The sequence below is a fragment of the Panthera uncia genome, assembly GCF_023721935.1.
Source record: "Panthera uncia isolate 11264 chromosome D3 unlocalized genomic scaffold, Puncia_PCG_1.0 HiC_scaffold_8, whole genome shotgun sequence".
Lineage (NCBI taxonomy): Eukaryota > Metazoa > Chordata > Mammalia > Carnivora > Felidae > Panthera > Panthera uncia.
The window spans coordinates 77760398-77784517 of NW_026057586.1; the positions used below are offsets into that span (position 1 = coordinate 77760398).

The following is a 24120-nucleotide window of genomic DNA, read 5'->3' on the forward strand; positions in this document are numbered from 1 at the left end:
AAAAAAAAAAAGAGGTAATTGAGTTAAAATGAGGTCATTAGGATGGCCCCTAATCGAACAAGACTGGTGTCCTTCTAAGAGGAGACTAGGACACAGACACACGCACAGGGAAGACCACGTGAGGACAGAGGGAGAAGACGGCCATCCCCGAGCCATGGAGACAAGCCTCAGAAGAAGGCCACCCTGCCCACACCTTGAACTCAGACTTCTGGCCTCTAGAACCATGGAAAAATACATTTCTGTGAAGCCACTCACTCTGGGGTGCTTTGTTACAGTGCTTTAGCAAACGAATACAATCAGTAACACACTTTTGAACAAATGTATTGAGGTGAAATTCACACGACATAAAATTAAACATTTTATTTTTTTTTAAGTGAGCTCTACACCCCACGTGGGGCTCTAACTCACAACCCTGAGACCAGCCAGGCAGGTGCCCCTAAAACTAAACATTTAAAAATGAACTACTCAGTGGCAGTTAGTACATTCACAATGTTCAACCACCACCTCTATCCAGTTCCAAAATATTGGAACAGTTTCTCCCCATTCCTCTATAACATACTTTCATCCAGTACTTTCCCTGTGTCGGGCACTGTTCTATGCACTTTACCTCAATGTACTCATTTAATTCTGTTGACAGTCCCATTCTTATTATTATCCCCATTTTACAGATAAGAAGCTGCCCCTCAGAAAGTCTGACCTGTTCGAGCTAAACAGCTCGTTAGACAATTGCAAATGATAGACAATTATTGAGGATCGACTATGTGTAGGGTCTGGGCCACGTCACTGGGCACCCACAGGTGATCAAGTGCTGTTCCGATGCTGAAGTTGCTTTTGATCTAGCAGGAAAGACAAAGGTTGGATAGTTATAAATTAATTAAGTAATGATAAGACTGAAAAATCCTGGGAAGGAATCATACCTGGGGCAGTGGGGCTGAGGTGAGGGAAGAAATGTCATCTGGAGAGGTTAAGCTAAGGCCTGGAGGAAGAGAAGGAGTAGCTCAAAGGAAGACATTCTAGCACAAAGTATATTCTAGGCAGTGGGGCCAGCATACATGTGAAGGCCAGAAGTGGAAGGAAAGAGACCAGGCTGGCTGGGGCATGGCTAGTGAGGGAGAGAATGGCTTCAGATAGGCAAGGAGAGGTAGACAGGGGTCTATCCCTTTGCAACAATGTTAGAGATTTCAGATTCATTTCTAAGGGCAGTAGGGAGCTATGGATGGCTCACCATCCACTGAGAGTTAACTTTATAACTTTATTACTTCCAGGGCATTCTGATTTCCAAACTGGGGTGGGGGCTACCTTGTTGAGCCTCTAAGTACTGACAACAAATCGTTCTATGCCTGTGTGCCCCCCCTCCCCCCCACTCACCCACCCAACTGGCTTCGAACTCCTGGGAGGCAAAGACAGCATCTTACTCACATCTGTATCTCCAGGGAACACAGCACAGGACCTGGGTTAGTAATAGTAATGGTAATAATAGGCACAGGCACCAAAAAAGAGTGCTCACCCACACGTGGGTGGCAATTCCTGCTTTGAGCGTTCAAACCCAGGCTCTACCATTTTTTGTGTCTGTGACTTTGAACCAGTGGCTCCCACCTTTATGAGCCTTATTTTCCTTATTCCTTATTATTTCCTTAATGATACTAGAATGGGTATCATTACAGTATGTAACACAGAGGGCTCGAATAAGGAGAAAGAACCTGTAAAATGCTTGGCACGGTACCCTCTCAAGAATATTAAATTAGCTGTTATTACGGCATACTGGTTTAGAGCACAGTCAAGCACAAGCCAAGCGGATCTGAATTAACATCTAGGACACGGGATTCTGAGTAAGTCCGTTTATCTCCCTGAAGCTCAGTTTCCCCATCTGTAACTCAAGGAGATAAAAGTTGGTAGGGTTATTGGGAAGATCTGATGAGCTCATGCACAGGAAGCGCTCCGGACACATAATCAAAAAGGGAATCTGCTTTGATCGCTGGTTCGCAGCCGCAGGGCCCACAGCACAGCTGGTTTGTAAGAACGGGTTTCCCTGGGTCAGCCGTGGCCCGCGTCGCGGGCGGGGGGGGGGGGGGGGGGGGGGGGGGGCCCGGGGGGGGGGGGGGGGGCGCGGGGGGCCGGCCCCCCGGGGGGGGGGGGGGGGGGGCGAAGCGGAGGGCCCTGGCGCGCGCGCGCGGCGGGCCCAGGTACGCGGACAAGATGGCGGCGGCAGCGGTCGACAGCGCGATGGAGGTGGTGCCGGCGCTGGCGGAGGAGGCCGCGCCCGAGGCGGCGGGCCTCAGCTGCCTCGTCAACCTGCCCGGCGAGGTGCTGGAGTACATCCTGTGCAGCGGCTCGCTGACGGCCGCCGACATCGGCCGCGTCTCCAGCACCTGCCGGCGGCTGCGCGAGCTGTGCCAGAGTAGCGGGAAGGTGTGGAAGGAGCAGTTCCGGGTGAGGTGAGCCGGCCGCCCCGCCGCCCGCGCCCCCGCCCTGCGCCCCCTGGGCCCGGGCCTGGCCGGCCCGCGCCGCCGCCTCCCCGCTCGCGCGCGGACCCCTCCCCGGAGGCCACCCCCGGACCCCTGCCCGCGGACCGACAGACAAAGGCCTCCAGGCCGCCGGCTCCCCGGGCCCCTCGGGTCCACGCCGCTGCCCAAATTGCGCATCGGGAAGCGCCCGGCAGCCGGGCCCGCCTTAGAGGGTCACGACGGTAGGATCCCTGCTGATCCATCCCGCGCGCTTCTTTGTGCCCGACTCCGAGTTAAAATGTTTACATGGATCCGGCGATGCAATGATCTTAACAGCCCTTGGAGGAAGCGGACGCAGCATCCCCTGCTTGCGGGCGGAGAGCACAGATTTCGATGTGGGACCGCGGAAAAATCTGGCCCTGGCACACTCGCCGTGTGACCTTGCGGGGTAGCGACTTCCCTTCCTTTTGAGCCTCATGCATCGACTTTAGGCGGTGATAATTAGACCTACCTTTTGCTGCTAGTTATTAAATGAGATGATGTGTAAGGAGCATTTACGCGGGGCCCGGCTCTTGGGAGGCGCGCAGGAAATGTTAGCAGCCCTTGTCGTCACTGTTATTGTTGCTGCAACTGGCCCCATTTTATAGATGGGGAGCGGAGACACAGCATTCCTACTGCTACGCCAAGGTCACGCCGCGAGCGAGTGCGTGCGTGCCGGGTGGAGATTTGAACTGGGTCCATCGCCAGGGCCCCTAGTGCCGCTAAAGCATACTGCTCTTTCCCTGTGTCTCAAGGCTGCCTTTGAGTCTCTGTGAAGCTGAGGGGGTGTTTCTCTCCTTGTAGGTGGCCTTCCCTTATGAAACACTACAGCCCCACCGACTACGTCAATTGGTTGGAGGAGTATAAAGTTCGGCAGAAAGCTGGGTTAGAAGCCCGGAAGATCGTAGCCTCCTTCTCAAAGAGGTTCTTTTCAGAGCACGTAAGGATCTGTTGATGTAGCTCCCGGCTTTTGCCTACTGTGGTGCATGTGTCTGGGTCTGGAGGCTGTAGCTCATCCAGCTCTTTTCCGTATCCGTTTTTCAGTCCTCACGATCCCTTACTCACTTAGATGGCCGCAAGAGTCATTGTGTCCTTTTCCTCCTATCCAACAACACGAAGCCATTTGTCCCTGCCAGCTTTACTTTTCTAAAGCCAGCGAGAGAATGGGGCTGGAGGGGGAGGGACGGAACTGCCGCACAATGTAGAGGGAATCCAGATCAGCATTCTTTCCCTGCAAGGGGGTTAAACCTATTTTTCGGAGCCTCCCCTTGAGTTGGGGAATCATCAGTGATTGAACCGCTGTACAGATTTCACCCAGTAGTTTTCCCGGAAGGGTTGGCGAAATTAATACAGTTTTTCTTCTCTGTGGCTTTGAAGATTCTAACCCGTGGTGAATAGCACTATTTGTTAGGGTAGCAGAGGATTAGAAGCGATCTGTAAGTCAGAATTATTATTCCCTCAGCTAAATTATCTTACATTACATATCGTTATCCCCGAAAAGTTTTTGTGTCTTTGTTGTTTTTCCTAATATTGCTGGAATGCAGGGGGTTTTGTTGTTTGTGTTTTGCCACAAAGTGTCTCAGAATTTCTGTATCAGGTCCTGGTTCTTTTTGTAACTCTGGGAAGTAGTTCACACTAATCTTTTAAATTTCTTTCTTAGTACAGGGGTTGGGGGGAGGTCTGGAAGTAGAGCCAGTCTGATTTATTTATTTTTGGGTTTTTTTTGTTTTTTTTTGTTTTTTTTTTTTTAAGTAAACTGTACGCCCAATGGGAGGCTTGAACTCATGACCCCTGAGATCAAGAGTCACATGCTCTACCAAATGAGCCAGCCAGGCACCCCTGATTTATTTTACTATCATGGTCTACCGAAGAGTAATTCCTCTTTTCTTCTTTCTTTCTTTCTTTCTTTCTTCTTTCTTTCTTTCAAGATTTTATTTTTAAGTAATCTCTACACTCTATATGGGGCTTGAATTTACAACCCCAGGATCAAGAGTTGCATGCTCTACCGACTGAGCCAGCAAAGCACCCCGATCAATTCCTGTTTTCTAATGTTAATTAATATTACTTCATAGGGTTCATACATGCAGAGTGTTTTCAAGGCTTTTCAAGTTTTGAAGGGGAAAATTTGAACTTGGGACAAATTTGAACTTATTCTTCTGTGGAGAATAAAACTAGATACTCCCCAGTATAATTCATTTCTATAAATAAACGTTCGTTGATATTAGGATGCATAGTTTATGTTCTGGATGAGCCATGTCCTGGCTGAAAGCATTCATACCATATTTTAAAAACTGGTACAAATTGTTTATGGGTGCTAGATATATTTGATGCACTTTGTCATGGGCTGCTGGTTTGCAGCTCCTACTTCTAGTCCAACTGGTTTTGTGTGCATTTTTAACAGCCTGTGTGTTTGTCCAATAATGATGAATTGTTATGTTTCTTCCTTAGCTCCCTCTTTCCCTGTACCACTGCCTAATTAGAAGTATGTCAAAGACTTTGAACACAGTAGGAATGTACTTAAGATTGATCAGTGGGCGAATGATTACTTTGGCTCAGGACCTTTCTATTCCTGTGTTCTCTGCATGCACACAGGTTGACATGAAATTTCCTGGCTACTTTTAAAACCAAGTGGGGGGCGCCTGGGTGGCTCAGTCAGTTAAGCGTCCGACTTCAGCTCAGGTCATGATCTCACGGCTCGGCTCATGAGTTGGAGCTCCGCATCGGGCTCTGTGCTGACAGCTCAGAGCCTGGAGCCTGCTTCAGGTTCTGTGTCTCCCCCCTTTTCTCTGCCCCTCCCCTTCTCATGCTCTGTCTCTCAAAAAAATAAAAAAATGTTAAAAAAAAAAAAGTGTTAAAAAAAAAGTGGAAGAATTAATAGAATTTTAAAGCTCATTGGTACCATCACCTAAATTTACAGAGGAGAAAATAGGCCCAGTGAGTTGAGTTACTTGCCCAAAGTACTAGACTTCTCTCTCTGGGTCTCTGCTCCTACTTGACTGCCTCACAAATTGCATGAAATCATTGTGAATTATGATACTGAAGCTACAGACTATGAAAATATAATTAATGCACAGTTGACAATAAAATCTGAACAACTTATTGATACTGGACATTACTTTCCAGCCATGGTGAGTGGTACAAGATAGCGTAGGATAGCAGTTACCACTGCCATGAACATGAGCACCTTTGTATCTCAGATTTGTGTAGGAGAGTGACAGCACTGTTGCCTGTGACTGAGGCCTGTTTGTATATGTCTTCTTCATAGGTCCCTTGTAATGGTTTTAGTGACATAGAGAATCTTGAGGGACCAGAGATATTTTTTGAGGATGAACTGGTGTGTATCCTAAATATGGAAGGAAGGTAAGTCATAGTTTTAGCAGGGATTGTTTTTTGTTTGTTTGTTCTAATAATAATGCCCAGAATTAACTGCTGTAATTTGTATGTGGCCGAGCCCTGGGACATGTGCTTCCAAATCTTTCATGTCTTGCTGTAATTATATTTTTGAAAAATTCTGTGTAAATAATATAAATACACTGAGACAATTGATATTTAAATAAACCTTACAAAAATCTTTTTGGGAAGAAAAGAGAATGTGTATTTGTTCCCACTGTAGGTCACATACGGGGCTCTGGGAACTTGTATCTGTTATGCCATTTAGTAATATAAACTACCCTTCCTTTATTATGACCTCTCCATCCACCATCACTGAATTTGTCTGTTATGGGTTGATTTTTTTTTTTTTTTAATTTCTTAGGCATTCTTAATGGATGATTTTTTTTTTTTTTTTTTTTTAACAATTTCTGAATTTGGGTAAGAAGTCATCTTACTTTGGCTATGAACATTCTAGGTATCTGGTTGAGTCCTTCTTTTATGTCTCCTGATCAAGAAGAATCCATCATCTCTTGGTTGTTGCTTACAAATTTTTATGCCTTCTATTTTCTGCTGTGAAGGTTAATTTCCAATTTACCTAAAAAGATGACTTGGCTTCCAGTGTAACATACCTGTGGAAAAGGTTTTCTGCTCTAACAGTTTGGAAACTATTAGTGATGGAAGGTAGAAACATAGCTTAGCATCTTCCTTAAGAGAGCTCATTGTGATATGTCTCACAAACAAGAAGTAAGGTATTCTTCTTGTTTTTAAAGGGATTTAGGAGAGAGAAATGTCTATCAGTGGAACAACTGTAGGGGAGAGGTAAGATGTGCCACTATTCTAGGCCTTGGATGAGTTCAGATGCAGAGGTCATTTTTCCGTTTCTATTTTGGTTTATCTATAAATGAATTAAAGTATGATCTAATAGTCAGCATTGTGCAGCCTTAAAAATAAAAGCTGGCTGTCTTTTTTACATATGTATGCATATACTTTATTTTTTTTTTTTCCAACGTTTTTTTTTTTTTTTTTTTTTTTTTTAATTTATTTTTGGGACAGAGAGAGACAGAGCATGAACGGGGGAGGGGCAGAGAGAGAGGGAGACACAGAATCGGAAACAGGCTCCAGGCTCCGAGCCATCAGCCCAGAGCCTGACGCGGGGCTCGAACTCACAGACCGCGAGATCGTGACCTGGCTGAAATCGGACGCTTAACCGACTGCGCCACCCAGGCACCCCGCATATACTTTAAAATACATAAATGTAACATATATACTAAGTTTATTAGTTATCTTTTAATTTTTTTTTAACATTTATTCGTCCTTGAGAGAGAGAGGCAGAGCATGAGCAGGGGACGGGGAGAGAGAGACACACACAGAATCCGAAGCAGGTTCCAGGCTCTGAGCTGTTTGTTAGCACAGAGCCCGACACGGGGCTTGAACTTACAAACTGCGAGACCATGCCCTGAGCCGAAGTCGGAGGCTCAACCGACTGAGCCACCCAGGCGCTCCAAGTTGTTTTAGTTTTGATTTGATGTTGAGTGCAGACTTTGTTTCTTTTTGCTTATGCTGTTTCTCCCTTCCTCCTTACTCCCTCCATTTGTGTTGGTTTCCCAGCCCCGCCCCTGTAATTAACTTAGGTTGCCAACTTAGGTTGTGTTCCTCATGCCAATATGCATCGACATACGTGGGGATGGGAGCACGTCGTTATTTCACAAAATTGTGATCATTAAATAGGTACTTTCCTGTATCTTTTTTTTTCTCATTCAGCATTACCTTGTGGAAATCTAATCAACTGATTTGATTCATTTTATTAACAGCCGTTTACTGTTTACAGTATGTACCACAGTTTATTTAACTACCCTGCTATCGATGAATAACCACTACCTTCTCCATCTTATGTTCCTGGGGAGGGTGATGTTTTTCGTGGTGTCATTTCTAAGTAATAGGCTCGTAGGAATGAGTGTCCCAGGTCAGGCTATAGAATGTTATTGAAAAACATAAAAGATAGCGTGTCCTTGGGTGGGGAGACTTATTATCACAAAAATGTCAGTTCTTCTAAAATTAACACATAACCCTAGTGCCATTCCATTTCAGTTCCAAAAAGAGTTTGGGGACAGGAGTTTTTTTTTGTGTGTGTTTTAATTGGATAATATTGGCATAAAATATATTGAGAACAATAAATTCACTAGAAAAGCCAGAAAAAACAATTTTTAAATAATCACGATGTAAGACTTGCATCACTAGATGATAGGGCATATGATAAAGCTAGCTGTAATCAAAACAATATAATGTTTAAATGAAAGTTGAGAGCGACATCAGTGATAATAATTCAGAAACAGGTCCCAGCATAGAAGATAATCTATTTAAAGTCAGAGGGGGAAAGATGGCATATTTAATAAATAGTATTGGAGGTAACTGAATATTCATCTGGAAGAAATTAGAACATCATGTAGCAAAATTAAGTTCCACAAGATTAAATTACCTAAATTTAAAAGTTATCACAATGAAAATCCCTCAATTAAATAGACTTCGTGTCCAATCTAGGGAGACCTACCTAACCAAGACTGATAATACAAAAGCAGTACAAGAATATAGACAAAGGGTTTTTCAATAAGAAATAAACTTCCCTATGAGCAAAGAAACTGTAAAGAAAGCCAATAGAATTCTTAAAATTTTTAAGAGGAAATTGAAAAATGTACAAAGGAGGAGGACATTCAGAAAAGAGCAAATCCAAGTAGCTGAGAATCATGTAGATCTTTAAATTTACTCTTCACAGAAATGTTAAGTAGTAACAAAATATTGCTTTTTTCACCTCTCTCGTTGGCAAAATGACTAAATAGGCACAGCCAATTAAAAAGTATACTGTTGGGGCACCTGGGTGGCTTAGTCAGTTAAGTGTCTGACCAGCTCAGGTCATGATCACAGCTCATGGGTTCGAGCCCCACATCAAGGTCTGTGCTGACAACTCAGAGCCTGAAGCCTGCTTTGGATTCTGTGTCTCCCACTCTCTGTCCATCCCCTGCTCACATGCTGTCTCTTTCTCCTTCAAAAATAAATATTAAAAAAAATTTTTTTTAATTAAAAAAAAAAGTATAGTGTTATCATCTTTTTAGAAGTAAATGTCATAGATATGTCACCCCTTGGCCTGACATAATTTGAGCCTAAAACAGGGTTGTTTTTAAATGACAGGGAATATGCTCACGTTTGTAAATATTTTGGGATACTTTACATTTGTAAATATTTTGGGTATTCTTGAAGGAGCCTGTTTGTTTTCATTCCCGGCAAATGCTTATTGTGCAAATACAGAAAGTATAAAAAGGAAGAAGGATAGTTTTCCAAAAATGCTAAAGCATTAATCTCTGGATATTTGAAAATATTTTGCTTTTATGGTGTTCTGTGTGGTCTTTAAAAAGAGTACATCTTCAATAAAGATTTGAAACAACATATTAAAAATGGCATACACTGTACTTGAGAAAATGACCCAGAGTGACCATCACTGAAACATTTCAGTAAACCTACTGGATTTTAAAAGAAAAGTCCTTTGGGCATCCAAGCAAAAAAGATGAAGTCACTTACAAGGGAAAGAAAATCAGAATATCATCAGACTTTTCAACAACTGCTCTGTGTCAGAGGAAAAAACAATAACATATTTAAGATGCTCAAGGATCAAAAATGTCAGCCAAGGATTTTTATATCCAGCCAAACTGACTTCCAAGTATAAAGACTGCAGACCCAAACTTACCAACTTGCAAGGACTCAGGGACTTTTGAGCCCTTCATGAGAAATGTTCTAGAAAATAGGACAGTGTCAGACAACCAAAACAACCAGAGAGACACTGACACAAGGACTAATGGTGACCATCAAATCCGTATTTATTTGTAGGATTACATCCAAGTGACAGTTAATAGGGTAGAAGGTATTGTATGTAATGGCCGTAAACCCTTTTAATATAGATGTAGTACAACTGTTTAAAAAGCTGAGCAGAGAATAGGGCAGAATGTAAGCAAAATAAATTTAGCTCTTTTCAGTACTCATCAAGGTGATAAATATATTGGTCTCGTTATTCTGAGGCTTGGTATATGTATGTTTCTAAGAGAGATGTGGAATAAAGCAGACGAGTAACTAGGTGATATTCTAAGTCATCTCTGGTATCCTGGATAAGTAGAGTATTCCTGGAAGAAAGAAAGCTATAGATACAGAATAGAAACTGGTAAAAACTGTATAGTTCTGAATTTGATTTAGAAGTGTCAGTATGAATTCCTGATGTATATTTAAAAATAATGTAGGTGTATGCGTGTGTGTGTGTGTATACACACATAGATACATGAGATTTATTATTTCTATCCATTGAAAAGGTTCAGAAACAACAACCAGCCTAGTAGAAATGATGATCCCTAGTAGTCAGACAGTGGTCTTAATATACCATTTCCCATCAAAAGAAGCCAGGGTTTTGGGGAAAGGGCTGATTCTAGGTCTTATACAGGAATTGTAAAAGATCAGGCTGGAGAATCTTGAAAGCCTGGAACCAGGTATCAGGAGAAGTACCAATATTTCATGTTGTAAGTGTTCAGGGACCAACGTGGAGAGGCTTCCATTGGCCAGAGATAGGATTTGAGCAGTAGCGTGGATAATAACTGGAATGGGTTGAAACACACCAACTGCCTTTAGCTCCGCTAGTTCATAATAATACTTAGCAACAACTAATTGTTCACCTCTGGAGGGTAACAGAAATCCAAATTATTATTATTTTGAAAAACAGTAAAAGGAAAGACATGAGCATTTATCCTGCCTTTCCTATATATTGTGCCGTTGGGGGAGCCAAATAGTAGATGAGAGGAAATTATTCCTTATAGAAATACTCTGGCTAATAAATGAAGAAGGGATGGTGGAATTAGAATATCGCCACTTTGCGACCTCTAACGAATTAACAGACCTGGGCACTGAGGAGCGGTGGCTGCTAACGTCACCAAAGAGACAGCCAAGGCGCGATTGCCTCCTGATGGAAGGACTTCCTTGCCAAATAAACAGAATCTGAATCTGATCAAGCCTCTACATCCAATTTGCAGGGAATTCAGAAGACAGAAGAGCATGTGAAACTATACCTTGTGGATGCAGTCAGCAGATTCCAGACTGGGAAATTCAGGTCACACAACCAGGTTTCTTCAGCAAATAAAGTGCAAGGGACAGAAAAGATGGAGGGGATCCTGTGGATTAAGGGACTTGAAAGACCTCAAAACTGGCTAGAGAGTTTAGGGCTGTACGTTTGGTGAGGCAGTGATGAGCATGGAGGTGCGGGTTGTGATTGCTGTGGATGGGAGGAGAGGGTCTTGGAGTACTTCTGGGGTGTCTGCAAAGTTTCTCGGCCTGAGTGGTGGATACAGGGTTGTTTGCCTTATACTAATGCATTAAGCTGCTTACTTGTTTCATGCACTTTTCTAGATTGACACACTTTACAACTCAAAGGTTAAAAGGCTGGTGGAACCTAGCTCTGCTGACGGTCATTTACTAACTGAAGAGTGAGAGGCCTTTATTTCTGAAGTCACGCAGATAAAGTAATCGCTGTCACCCTGTTTCCCATGATCCCCATGTGCATTTGGTATGTCTGGTGAAGTATCTCATCCACTAGCAAGTATTTATTGAGCTTCTGCTGTGTGCCAGACCTATCCCAGGCACTGAGGATACAGCGGTGAACGACACAGAAAGCACTGCGTCTGTGGGGCTTACCTTCCAGTGGGGGAGAGAGTCACTAACCTAGTAAGATGATTTAGTACATTAGAAGAGGAGAGGGGGCTCTAGACAGATACTAACCAGGCAAGAGGGTGAAGCGGGGAGAGGGGAGAAGGCCTTACTCAAAATGGCATTTGAATGAAAACCTGAAAGGGGGTGAGGGTGGAGGTTGCAAATCTCCAGGGAACGAACCTTCCAGTCAAGGACCTGAGAGTGCTGAGGCCCCAGGTGAGCATCACCGAGCGTGATGGCACAGCAGGGAAGCCAGTGTGGCTGGAGGCCGGACAGAGATGGGGAATAGCAGGAAATGAGGTTAGAGAGTTCATGGGGCAAGAGTTTAACGCACCGTCGTTAGGACTGGAGCTTTTACTTTGAGCGAGGTGGAAAACCCCTGGAGACTTGGGTACGGGATTTTTGTGCCGTGACTTAACATGTTAACTGAAGCGCTCTGGCTGCCGTGTGGAGGGGCAGGATTTGAAGCTGGAAGCTCAGTGAGGACGCAGATGAGCTAGTGAGAAGTGTTCACCTGTCCGATACACGTTGAAGATGGAACTGATAGCTCTGGTGGATGGCTGGAATGGTCTGCGAGAGCAGGCCACCAAGGAGGGCAGGGTGGCCCCAAGGTTTGCGGCCTGACTGCAGCAGCCGAGTCGCGTTCACCCGAGACATTTCAGGAGCTCACCGGATATCCGAGCGGGGATGTGGAGTAGCAGTTGCACGTAAGGAGAAGTGTGTTCTGGGAAATAAGTTGAAGGCTGCCAGAAACAATATTTGAAACCATGAGACTGGATGAGATCACCATGGCCGTGATCGTAGAGAAGGTCGGCCGCCCAGGGCCCGAGTTCCCTGAGGCAGGTGCCCAGCGGCCAGCAAAGGATTCCAGACGCCTCACCCCTAGCTCCTGAGCCTCGACCAACTTTTCAGCCCCAGCTGAAAAGCCCCAGCTTTTCGGGTTTCTCTTGGATTTCCTTTTAGTCAATCTGAAGCCACGCAGGTCAGTGTTTCTTGGATTTCAGCACTACTGATTCAGTGTTACATTACAGATGCAAAGTCCTAAATTGTGTTGTCTGCTTCTGTGATAACAAGTGCTGTGTGGTCATGAACCAATTATATTCTTCTTGTTAAGTAGACTCTTTACATGCTGTAATTAGTGTGAAGGGAAGTAAAAAAAAAAAAAAAGTAATCGGAGGTTTTTATAGAGTCTTGATTCTCATTGGCTTGTTTGTTTGTTTTCCAGAAAAGCTCTGACTTGGAAGTACTACGCTAAAAAAATTCTTTACTACCTACGCCAACAGAAAATTTTAAATAACCTAAAGGCATTTCTTCAGCAGCCTGATGACTATGAATCGTACCTTGAAGGTGAGATCTCAGCGATGATCTTCCAATAGGCAGCTAAGTTGTCGCTCTCAGCAGTAGTGGATACCGTCCCCAAGGGTGGAGCAGTGGAAACGTGGACCGGGCCGGGCCGCGTGGGCTTCTGGAGGTGGGATTGTGTGGTCTGATCACTTAGGTAGGCAGAACTGCTCACCCTAGAGCTCAGATTTTGCCAGAATATTTGGCCGTCAGCTGAAGCAAGACAGCGCCTTCTGAAGATGCACCACCAGTTCAAAGCACGAGGCTGATATTTTAGCTAATGAGGTTAAATTCCCTGTTTGTCTAAGCTTTCAAGCGTCATTTCCGAATCAGAAATAAATGTATCCAGTTTTGTCTCCATGGGACCTCATGCAGATCCCTTCACCTCTCTGGTTGGAGTTTAAGGAGGATGAAATGCCCTCGCGCATCAGTGAGTCTGCTCGTCCATAATGAGAAGTGAGGAGGAAGAAGTTGAGTGGACGGACGCGGTGAAGGGAATAACTTTCTGTTCCTGCTAAATCGGGCAAGAACAAAATGTGACTTAATTTTTTCTTTTAACTACTTTAAATTCCTAGCGTATCACACAAACGCTCCCATAAGTCATGGTTACGGAGTACAGATACGCCTGTCCGTTCACTTTCATTCCCTGCTCCCCACAATTTACCCAGTTTGCCGGTTTTCTTCCTTGCCAGCATTTCCGTGGTCATGTCCCCGCTCTGTTACTGTTGTCGTGCGGGCTGTCACCAGCTCTCCCAGCAGCAGCTTTCTGAGTAGCACTTGCTTCCCTGAGCCTCATGGCTTCTGACCCCCTAGTGCTAGTCCAGCCTGAAACCTGGCCTTTCCACCACTCCGAGTGGCCACCTGATTTCCTTTGTTTGTTGTTGCTTTTTGGTGCCTTCCGTAATCCGGACCTCCCCTAGCCCCAGGCTTTTCCCCATTACTCTCCAAAACACACCCTTTGCTCCGGCCAGTGTTGTCCTCCCTCCTGGCTTTGTATCTTCGTTAGTGGTATCCCCCTCTCAAATCCTGCTTGCCCACAAGAGTTCCGGGTCCTGTGTAACTTCCGCTGAGCTTCTGCTGACTACTGCAACGCGTGCAGATTTTACTTGCCTCGGGAGGGGTGCAGGCAGTAGCATTGACTAGTAGACCATGGTTAATGTCTGTTTCAGGTGCGGGCATTTTTCTCCAACTGATCATTAACTTTCTTGTGTCCCTGGTCCTTTAACGTTATTATGATCCACTGCATACTCCATGGTGCCCAGTGTGGATTCTTACTGATTGTGTAAAAGTCTCATATCCAGAAGGAAGTGAAAAATCTGTTTCAGTTGATTAAAATCAAACAGCCTTATCACCCTGGAATTTTCTATGTGTACTGGAGTTGAGAGTCCCCCTCTCTGCTGTTCATTCCACAGTCAGGAACAGTTTAACAGGGTGTGTTTTCTGTAGCTTGTTTATAGAGAGGATTGCTGCTTTTTCATCTTCCAAATACAAAGTAACATGATTTTCCATAACTCATCCAATCAGTACTGTAGGCACTGGGTAGCCATTGAAAGTTTTTAAGTGATTGAGCAGGAAGTTGGCTCCAAGGTTTTGATTCTTGGTGACTGACAAGAATAATCTGATAACTATTAACAAAGTCTAGGAATCATAGCATTAGGATGGAATGGACTTTGGAGAAATCCTGCAGCCAACAGGTGAGGAAACTCCATCCCGAGGAAGCCCAGGAGCCAATCCCTGGCTAGTGGCAAAATTAGCACTGGGGTCCCAACTCTTGTTCACTGCCTTCAGCTCCTTTAGGATGTTGAGTAGCGGGTCAAGATCCTAAATTGAATTTAAATGACTTAAAAAAAAAAGCAATAACTGCCGCTTCCCAAGTGAAATTGTCTTATAACCAAATGATCAAGTTAGCCCTTTGGCATCTGGCTAGAAAATGACCTAAGGTCGGGGCGCCTGGGTGGCTCAGTCATGTAGGCGTCTGACTCTTGACTTCAGCTGGGGTCGTGATCTCACAACTTGTGGGTTCGAGCCCTGTGTGGAGCCCTTCATTGGGCTCCACGCTGCCAGGGCAGAGCCTGCCTAGTATTCTAAATACATACATACGTACGTGATTCTAAACAAATACATACATACATACAAATCAAAAGAAAACGACCCAAGGTAATAAAGAGCAGAGAGGTGATTTTCAAGACACCGTGTCTCCAGTGTACTTTGTACAAGTCTTTGGCTACAGGTCCCCTGAGTGTCACTATTTCTGTAATTCAGAGGAATAGTTATCTCCAGAGTTCATTTACTATTTCACCTTTGAGGGGTACAGTTTGTGGAAATCTGTCATTGTGAGGGCTTTCAGCTTTTTAAATTTTTTTTTAAGTAAAGGAACTGGCTTATGCCATTAAGTGTTCGGAGTTCTTGGGAAGATCTCCTTTATAGCATTTATTCCTCTTTGTAATAGAGTATGGGAATATGCTGCATATCACGTGGTTTCTTGAGTCCATGACCTTTGAGAGAGAGTTTGGTTTATTTTTATTTTAAAAAAATATATTTTTTTAATGTTTATTACTTATTTTTGAGAGAGGGAGAGACGGTGCAAACTGGGGAAGAGCAGAGAGAGAGGGAGACACAGAACCCGAAGCAGGCTCCAGGCTCCAAGCTGTCAGCACAGAGCCTGACGTGGGGCTGGAACCCACGAACTGTGAGATCATGACCTGAGCCGAAGCCGGACGCCCAACTGACTGAGCCATCCACCCAGGCGCCCCTATTTTATTTTTTTAAAATAAAGTGTGTGAACTCCTTTGTTGTGAGAAGGTTGCTCCTTTTCCATGTATCAGCAGCAGGGTCTGGCATCTACAGATGAAGCTTATCTGGCAGGTGGTGGAAAGAAGGATGGCCCCAAGTGTCTGTGCTGAGTGACCAACTAATAGGACGAGGGCAGAAATAGGAATTTATTCAGTGACTCCTGTTTATTTTCAGGCGCTGTATATATTGACCAATACTGCAATCCTCTCTCTGACATCAGCCTCAAAGATATCCAGGCCCAGATTGACAACATCGTAGAGCTGGTCTGCAAAACCCTCCGGGGCATGAACAGTCGCCACCCCAGCTTGGCCTTCAAGGCAGGTGTGGAATTGCTTTGGATCCAACTGTATTTGCAAAAGAAAACCTAGCAGAGCTATCGGTTAATGTGAGAAATTCTGTAGTATGTTTCCATTATGTCACCAAAGAAGCAGTTAATGACACAACCACATGTTCACTTGGAAATGTGAAAGACTTTAACTTCATATTCTTTCCTCCACCCTGGACTGGCAGCACCTACTGAGTATTGTTAGGACATTGCCAGTGTCTGCGTGTGACAGGTCGTTTGGGATGCTGGTCACAGCCTTGCCAGTGCTTCTGTCCTCAGAGTAGATCTCTGTGTTTCAGGTGAATCCTCCATGATAATGGAGATAGAACTCCAGAGCCAGGTGCTGGACGCCATGAACTACGTCCTTTATGACCAGCTGAAGTTTAAGGGGAACCGAATGGATTACTATAATGCCCTAAACTTATACATGCACCAGGTAAATGTGGGTGTATTAAAACATAATCATATGTCTTTTTGAAAGCTCATTTTTGATAAATTGTATAGTTTGGGGCACAGATACATGGTCTTTTCATCTCTCAATGCCCAGTGAAACTCACTTTTGCCTCCACTGTGAGGGTATTGCTATGGATTTTTATTTCTTTATAGTGTCCTCTGTGTGAAAACCCTTGATCATTTCCTGTCTAGAAATACACATTTCTCTGACTTTGTTCAGTTAATTTGTGTCTTATGAACACTAAACTGTGAAACTAATCGTATCTTTTTCCTACACTGGCTTCTAGAAGCTTTGGAAGAAATCTGGCCAGCCATTTTGGCCAAATTGATACTTCGTTTTTATGTGCTTCCTTCTTGACACTGTTTTCAGATCTATTCTGTTGCTCTGTATGCTAATCTTTTTCTGTCGTATTTCATACACTTTCCTTGAAATGACCTTAAATTCTTTTGGAAGAACAGCCTATCTGCGCTGACAGAGCGGAGCCTGCTTGGCATTGTCTCTCTTTCCCTTTCCCCCTGCCCCTCCCCTGCTCATTCTCTCTCTTTTTGTCTCAAGATAAATAAGTGAAACTTAAAACAAAAAAATGGAAGAACAGCCTAGATCACAGGTCTGTAGACTTTTTCTGTAAAGGGCCAAACAGGCCTTTTGGTTTGGCAAGCCAGATGCTCTGTGTCCCAACTGCTTAGTTCTGCCATTGTAGTTGAAAGGGGGCACAGACGTTACCAAAACAAACGGGTGCGGCTGTGTTCCAATGAAACTGTATACACGGACATAGAAATTTGAGTTTCGTGTAATTTTTAATGTGTCACAAAACGGTATTCTTTTGACTTTCTTTAAACACTAAAAAACGTGAAAGCTCTTCTCATGCGGGCCGTACAGAAACAAGTGGTGGACTTGGCCCGCGGACTGCAGTTTGCAGAGCCTTGATCTAAAAAAAAGCAAATCTTCATCCACTTAAACCACAAAACCTAGTGTCGTTCCTGATGCACAGTGAGTGCCTAGTGAGGACCTGCTTTGAAGGAATGAGAAGGGAGCGTTCGTTTCTGTGAAGCTAAAGGATTTTTTTTCTCCTTCAGGTTTTGATTCGAAGAACAGGAATTCCGATCAGCATGTCTCTGCTCTACTTGACAATTGCCCGGCAGTTGGGGGTCCCGCTGGAACCTGTCAACTTCCCCAGTCACTTCTTGTTAAGGTGGTGCCAAGGTGCAGAAGGGTGAGCCACCTATGCCATATGTTGTGGTTGGTCCTCGGGATTCACTCCCACTGTGCTGAGAGGAAGTGTGGTAACGGAACAGAGGTCGACTAGGGCACGGGGGGGGGGGGGGGGGCAGCTGTCTTGTTCCTTGGCCATCAGTGTCCGTATTCTGGTCCTGAGAGAAGGGCACTCTGGATCTTTCTGTATCACTTCTTAAAGCTGCATATGAATTTACAGTCATCTAAAAGTAAGTATAAAGACTAGGACTAGGGGTGCCTGGGTGGCTCAGTCGACTAAGCGTCCCACTTCAGCTCAGGTCATGATCTCACATTCATGAGTTCAAGCCCTGAGTCAGGCTCTGTGCTGACAGCCTGGAGCCTGCTTCCTTTCTGTGTCTCCCTCTCTCCGTGCCTCTCCCTCATTCGCACTCTGTCTCTTTCTGTCTCTCAAAATTAAATAAACGTTAAAAAAAACAAAAAGAGGAATAGAGGAGCACCTGTATGGCTCAGTTGGCTAAGGATCTGCCTCTTGATTTCCGCTCTCACAATTCCTGAGATCAAACACTGTATCTGGCTCTGCACAGACCGCGTGGAGTCTGCCTCCCTCCTCTCTGCCCCACACCCGCATGCACATGCACACTCTTTCTCCAAAATAAATAAACATTAAAAAACATGTTTAAGTTTGTTTATTTTGGAGAAAGAGAGTGTGTGTGAATGGGGAGGGGCAGAGAGTGAGGGAGACACAGAATCTGAAGCAGGTTCCAGGCCCCACGCTGTCAGCACAGAGCCCCACGTGGGGCTGGAACTCATGAACTGCAAGATCCCGAACCTGAGCCGAAGTCGGACACTTAACCAGCTGAGTCACCCAGGTGCCCCAAACTAAATAAACTTAAAAAAAAAAAGAGTAGGACTAGGAGTTCAGGATTTTAGGTGGATCTTAAAATCCTTTTGTTGCAAAGCAGATCAGATCAAAGAGTTTTTTGTTTAACAAGGAATCTTGCTTTTTACTTTTTTTTAAGTTTTTATTTAAATTCCAATTAGTTGACATACGGTGTGATGTTAGTTTCCAGCGTACAATTTAGTGATTCAGCACTTCTGTACAACACTTGGTGCCCATCACAACACGTGCACTCCTGAATCTCCATCACCTATTTCTCCCATCCCCCCGTGCCCCCCCCCCCCCCGTAACCATCAGTTTATTCTCTATAGTTAAGAGTCTGTTTCTTGGTTTGCCTTTTTTTTTCCCCTTTGTTTGTTTTATTTCTTAAATTCCACACATGAGTGGAATCATGTAGTATTTGTCTTTCTCTGATGTATTTTGTTTTGCATAATATCCTCAAGTTCCATCCACATCCTTCCAGATAGTAAGACTTCATTCTTTTTTATGGCTGAGTAATATTCCACTATATACACACACATATGGATATGTATACATATATACGTATACGGATATGTATATATACGTATATGTGTATATGTATACATACACGTACATATATACATATACACACATATATATACATATATACATATATGTATATGTATACACACACACATACACCCCACATCTTTTTTATCCATTCACCAGTTGATGGACACTTGGGCTGCTTCCATAATTTGGCTATTGTAGATAATGCTGCTATAAACATAGGGAGCATATATCCCTTTGGATTAGTATTTTTGTATTTGGATAATTACCTAGTAATGTGATTGCTGGATTAACCTTTTGAGGAACCTTCATACTGTTTTCCAGAATGGATGCACCAGTTTGCATTCCCACCAACAGTGTGCAAGGGTTCAGTCCCCTTTCTCCACATCCTTATCCACACCTGGTGTTTCTTGTATTGTTGATATTCACCATTCTGACAGTGTAAGGTGATATGTCATTGTAGTTTTGATTTGTATTTCCCTGATGGCGAGTGATGATGAGCATCTTTTCATGTGTCTGTTGGCTATTTGTATGTCTTCTTTGAAAAAATGTCTATTTGTGTCTTCCGCCCATTTTTAATTGGATTATTTGCTTTTGTAGTGTTGAATTTTAATGAGTTTTTTAAATATATTTTGGATACTAACCCTTTATTGGATATGTCATTGGCAACTGTCTTTTCCTATTCTGTAGGTTGTCTTTTGGTTTTGTTGATTGTTTCCTTCGCTGTGCAGAAACTTTTTATTTATTTATTTACTTTTTATTTTATTTATTTTTTTGTTCTTTATTTTTGAGAGAGAGAGAGAGACAGAGCACTCGCAGGGGTGGGCAGAGAGAGAGGCGAGACACAGAAACCGAAGCAGGCTCCAGTCTCGGAGCTGTCAGCACAGAACCTGACCCGGGGCTCGAACCCACAGACCCTGCGATCATGACCTGAGCCAAAGTCGGTCGCTTAACCGACTGAGCCACCCAAGCGGCTCAGAAGGTTTTTATTTTGATGAAGTCTCATTTGTTTATTTTTGCTTTTGTTTCTCTTGCCTCTGGAGTCCTACTTAGAAAGAAGATGCTACCTGTGCTCCCTCTATGATTTTAATGGTTGCCTGTCTCGTGTTTAGGTCTTTCATCCATCTTGAATTTATTTTTATGAATGATGTAAGAAAGTGGTCCAGTTTTGGGGCGCCTGGGTGGCGCAGTCGGTTAAGCGTCCGACTTCAGCCAGGTCACGATCTCGCGGTCCGTGAGTTCGAGCCCCGCGTCAGGCTCTGGGCTGATGGCTCGGAGCCTGGAGCCTGTTTCCGATTCTGTGTCTCCCTCTCTCTCTGCCCCTCCCCCGTTCATGCTCTGTCTTTCTCTGTCCCAAAAAAATAAACAAAAACGTTGAAAAGAAAAAAAAAAAAAAAAAAAAAAAAAAAAAAAAAGAAAGTGGTCCAGTTTCATTCTTTTGCGTGGAGCTGTCCAGTTTTCCCAACACCATTTGTTGAAGAGACTGTCTTTTCTCCATTGGATATTCTTTCCTGCTTTGTCAAAGATTAATTGATCATATAGTTGTGGGTTCATTTCTGGGTTTTCTGTTCTGTTCACTGATCTGTATGTCTATTTTTGTGTCAGCACCAGACCGTTTAGATCACTACAGCTTTGCAAGATAGCTTGAAGTCTGGAATTGTGATGCCTCCAGCTTCGCTTTTCTTTTTCAAGGTTGCTTTGGCTATTTGGGGTCTTTTGTGGTTCCATACAAATGTTAGGATTGTTTGTTATAACTCTCTGAAAAATGCTGTTGGTGTTTTGAGAGGGATTGCATTAAATGTGTAAATCGCTTTGGGTAGTTTACACGTTTTAACAATATTTATTCTTATCCATGAGTATGGAGTGTTTTTCCATTTTTTTTGTGTCTTCAGTTTCTTACATCAGTGTTTTATATTTTTCAGTGTACAAATCTTTGACCTCTTTGGTTAGGTTTATTCCTAGGTATCTTACAGTTTTTGGTGCAATTATAAATAGGATTGATTCCTTAATTTCTTTTTGCTGCTTCATTATTGTATAGAAATGCAGCAGATTTCTATATGTGGATTTTGTAACTTGCGACTGACGTTACTGAATTCGTGTATCAGTTCTGGCAATTTTTTGGTGGAGTCCTTTAGGGTTTCTACATAGAGTATCATGTCTTCTGCAGATAGTGAAAGTTTGACTTCCTCATTACCAATTTGGGTCCTTTTTATTTCTTTCAGTTGTCTGATTGCTGAGGCTAGGACTTCCAGTACTGTGTTAAATAGCAGTGGTGAAAGTAAACATCTGTCTTTTTCCTGACTGTAGAGGGAAAGCTGTCAGTTTTTCCCCATTGAGGAGGATATTAGCTGTGTGTTTTTCATATATGGCCTTTATGATGTTGAGGTATTTTCCTTGAAACCTACTTTGTTGGAGGCTTTTATCATGAACGGGTGTTGTACTGTGTCAGAAACTTTTTCTGCATCCATGGAAATGTTCGTATGGTTCTTATCCTTTCTTTTATTAATGTGATTTATCATGTTGATTGATTTGTGAATGTTGAACCACCCTGGCACCCAGGAAGAAATCCCACTTGATTGTGGTGAATAATTCTTTTAATGAACTGTTGGATTTAATTTGCGAGTATCTTGTTGAGAATTTTTGAATCCATGTTCATCAGGGATATTGGCCTGTAGTTTTCTTTTCTTTTTTTTTTTTTTTAATTTTTTTTTTTTTTTTTAACGTTTATTTATTTTTGAGACAGAGAGAGACAGAGCATGAACAGGGGAGGGTCAGAGAGAGGGAGACACAGAATGTGAAACAGGCTCCAGGCTCTGAGCTGTCAGCACAGAGCCCGACGCGGGGCTCGAACTCACGGACCACGAGATCATGACCTGAGCTGAAGTCGGCCGCTTAACCGACTGAGCCACCCAGGCGCCCCTGTAGTTTTCTTTTTGAGTGGTGTCTGTATCTGGTTTTGGTATCAGGGTAATGCTGGCTTCATTGATTGAATTTGGGAGTTTTCCTTCTTTCTCTATTTTTTGGAATAGTTTGAGAAGAATAGGTATTAGCTCTTCTTTAAATGTTTGGTAAAATTCCCCTGTGAAGCCATCTGGCCCTGGACTTTTGTTTGTTGGGAGATTTTTTACTACTGATCCAGTGTCTTTGCTGGTCATGGGTCTGTTCAAATTTTCTGTTTCTTCCTGTTTTAGTTTTGGTAGTTAATATGCTTCTCGGAATGTATCCATTACTTCCAGGATGTCCAATTTGTTGGCTTGTAGTTTTTCATAGTACTCTTTCAATTGTTTGTATTTCTGTTTCTCCTCTCTTACTTGTGATTTTATTTATGTGGGTCCTTACTCTTTTTTGATAAGTCTGACTAGAGGTTTATCAATTTTATTAATTTTTTTCAAAGAACTGGCTCCTGGTGTCCTGGATCTGTCCTGTTGTTTTTGTAGTTTCTGTATCATTTATTTCTGCTCTAATCTTTATTATTTCCCTTCTTCTGCTGGCTTTAGTTTTATTTTTCTTTTTCTAGCTCCTTTAGGTACAAGTTTAGGTTGTTGATTTGAGATTTTTCTTACTTGATGTAGATGTGTATTGCTATATACTTCCCTCTTAGGACCACTTTTGCTGCATCCAGAGGTTTTAGACCATTGTGTTTTCATTTTCATTGGTTTCTGTGTATTTTTTTATTTCTTCTTGGATTTCCTGGTTGACCCATTCACGTTCGGTAGCATGTTGTTTAACCTCCTTGTATTTGTTTTATTTCTAAATTATTTCTTGTGGTTGACTTCAAGTTTCATAGCATTGTGGTCAGAAAAGATGCATGGTATGACCTCAGTCATTTTGTATTTGTTGAGGCTCGATTTGTGACCTAATATGTGATCTGTTCTGGAGAATGTCACATGTGCACTTGAAAAGAACGCGTATTCTGCCATTTTAGGATGGAATGTTCTGAATATATCTGTTAAGTCCATCTAGATCAAAGAGTTCTTAAAGTCTTATTTTGCAGTCTTGCATAAAATCTCCCCTCCCTCCCTCCTCACCAGAGAGAGAGAGAGAGAGGGAGGGTGGGGGAGGGGGAGACAGCAGGGTAGCCGAGTTCTTCACTCATGTGCACAGCAAATGCTCAGTTTCTTATCATCAGTGATGCCCCTTTTAGGCAAGGTTGGTGACTGATGTGCATTTTGTAGACCAGGTCAACAAGTTCTGTTTTGTTCTCCTTTAAGCTTGGTGTCCTATTGGACATAAAGCTTTTTTTCAGCTGTAGTCTAGCTTTTGTGAAAGAAATAGTTCATCACATAGTCAGAACTATCTTCTCATTAAATGTGCCATTTAGAGGAAAAAGAAACAAAGTTATTTAATTATATCCTGTGCTTTGAATGACCTTGTAATATCCTCTGGCGAGTGATGAGCAGTATAGTAGAAAGTACCTGAGCTTTAGTGTCGGGCTGGGTTCAGACCTCGGCTTCCTCTGAGCCTCAGTTTCTTCCTCTGTGAAAACGGAGCACATGTTTTTCAAGCAGTTGGAAGATTGAGATGGCCCAGTGCTTTACACACCTAGTAGAGTTTGTGACTCATACCTGGAAGAAAGGCGTAACTCGTCTCTATATTTCTACCCCCTAGTTTAAAAAATAAAACCTGAATAGTTGGAGCCTCCTGGATATTCCTCATCCCCTCCTTCTTCCTCTCCTCTGCAGAGATAACCACCAGTTACCTGCAAGTTTCTGTTATTTCCATGCAAATTTTTATAGTTCATTACATATGTATATTTCCTTAAATGGTATGCATGGGTGTCCTTTCTTTTCCAGATACCCTTTTCTACACGTATTGTGTGGCTTTGGGTAGCAGGTACCCACTTTCCGTGATTGTAAATGGGGAATATGCTCTCTCAGTCCGTTCTCTCTGCCTAGGTAACCCAACCGATTTCCCCAAATATCTCAAAAATAATCTTAAATGCCCATGTAGTAATCCACCAAGGATCTCTGCATGATCTAAAGCATTTAAAACTGCA

The 24120-nt window shown here is 43.2% G+C and overlaps 1 protein-coding gene across 3 annotated transcripts in view; it reads left to right on the forward strand.

Annotated features, from left to right (window-relative positions):
* Positions 1 to 2155: 2155 nt before the first annotated feature.
* Positions 2156 to 24120, forward strand: part of FBXO21 (F-box protein 21) — a 47774-nt gene continuing 25809 nt past the window's right edge. For 2 of the 3 annotated variants that reach the window (XM_049619272.1, XM_049619273.1), the window contains exons 1-7: positions 2156 to 2435; positions 3288 to 3423; positions 5749 to 5843; positions 12814 to 12935; positions 15897 to 16043; positions 16347 to 16483; positions 17578 to 17714. In XM_049619272.1, coding sequence (XP_049475229.1) covers positions 2197 to 2435; positions 3288 to 3423; positions 5749 to 5843; positions 12814 to 12935; positions 15897 to 16043; positions 16347 to 16483; positions 17578 to 17714 — 1013 coding nt within the window. In that variant the 5' untranslated portion in view covers positions 2156 to 2196. The other variant, XM_049619274.1, reaches the window with a different exon arrangement.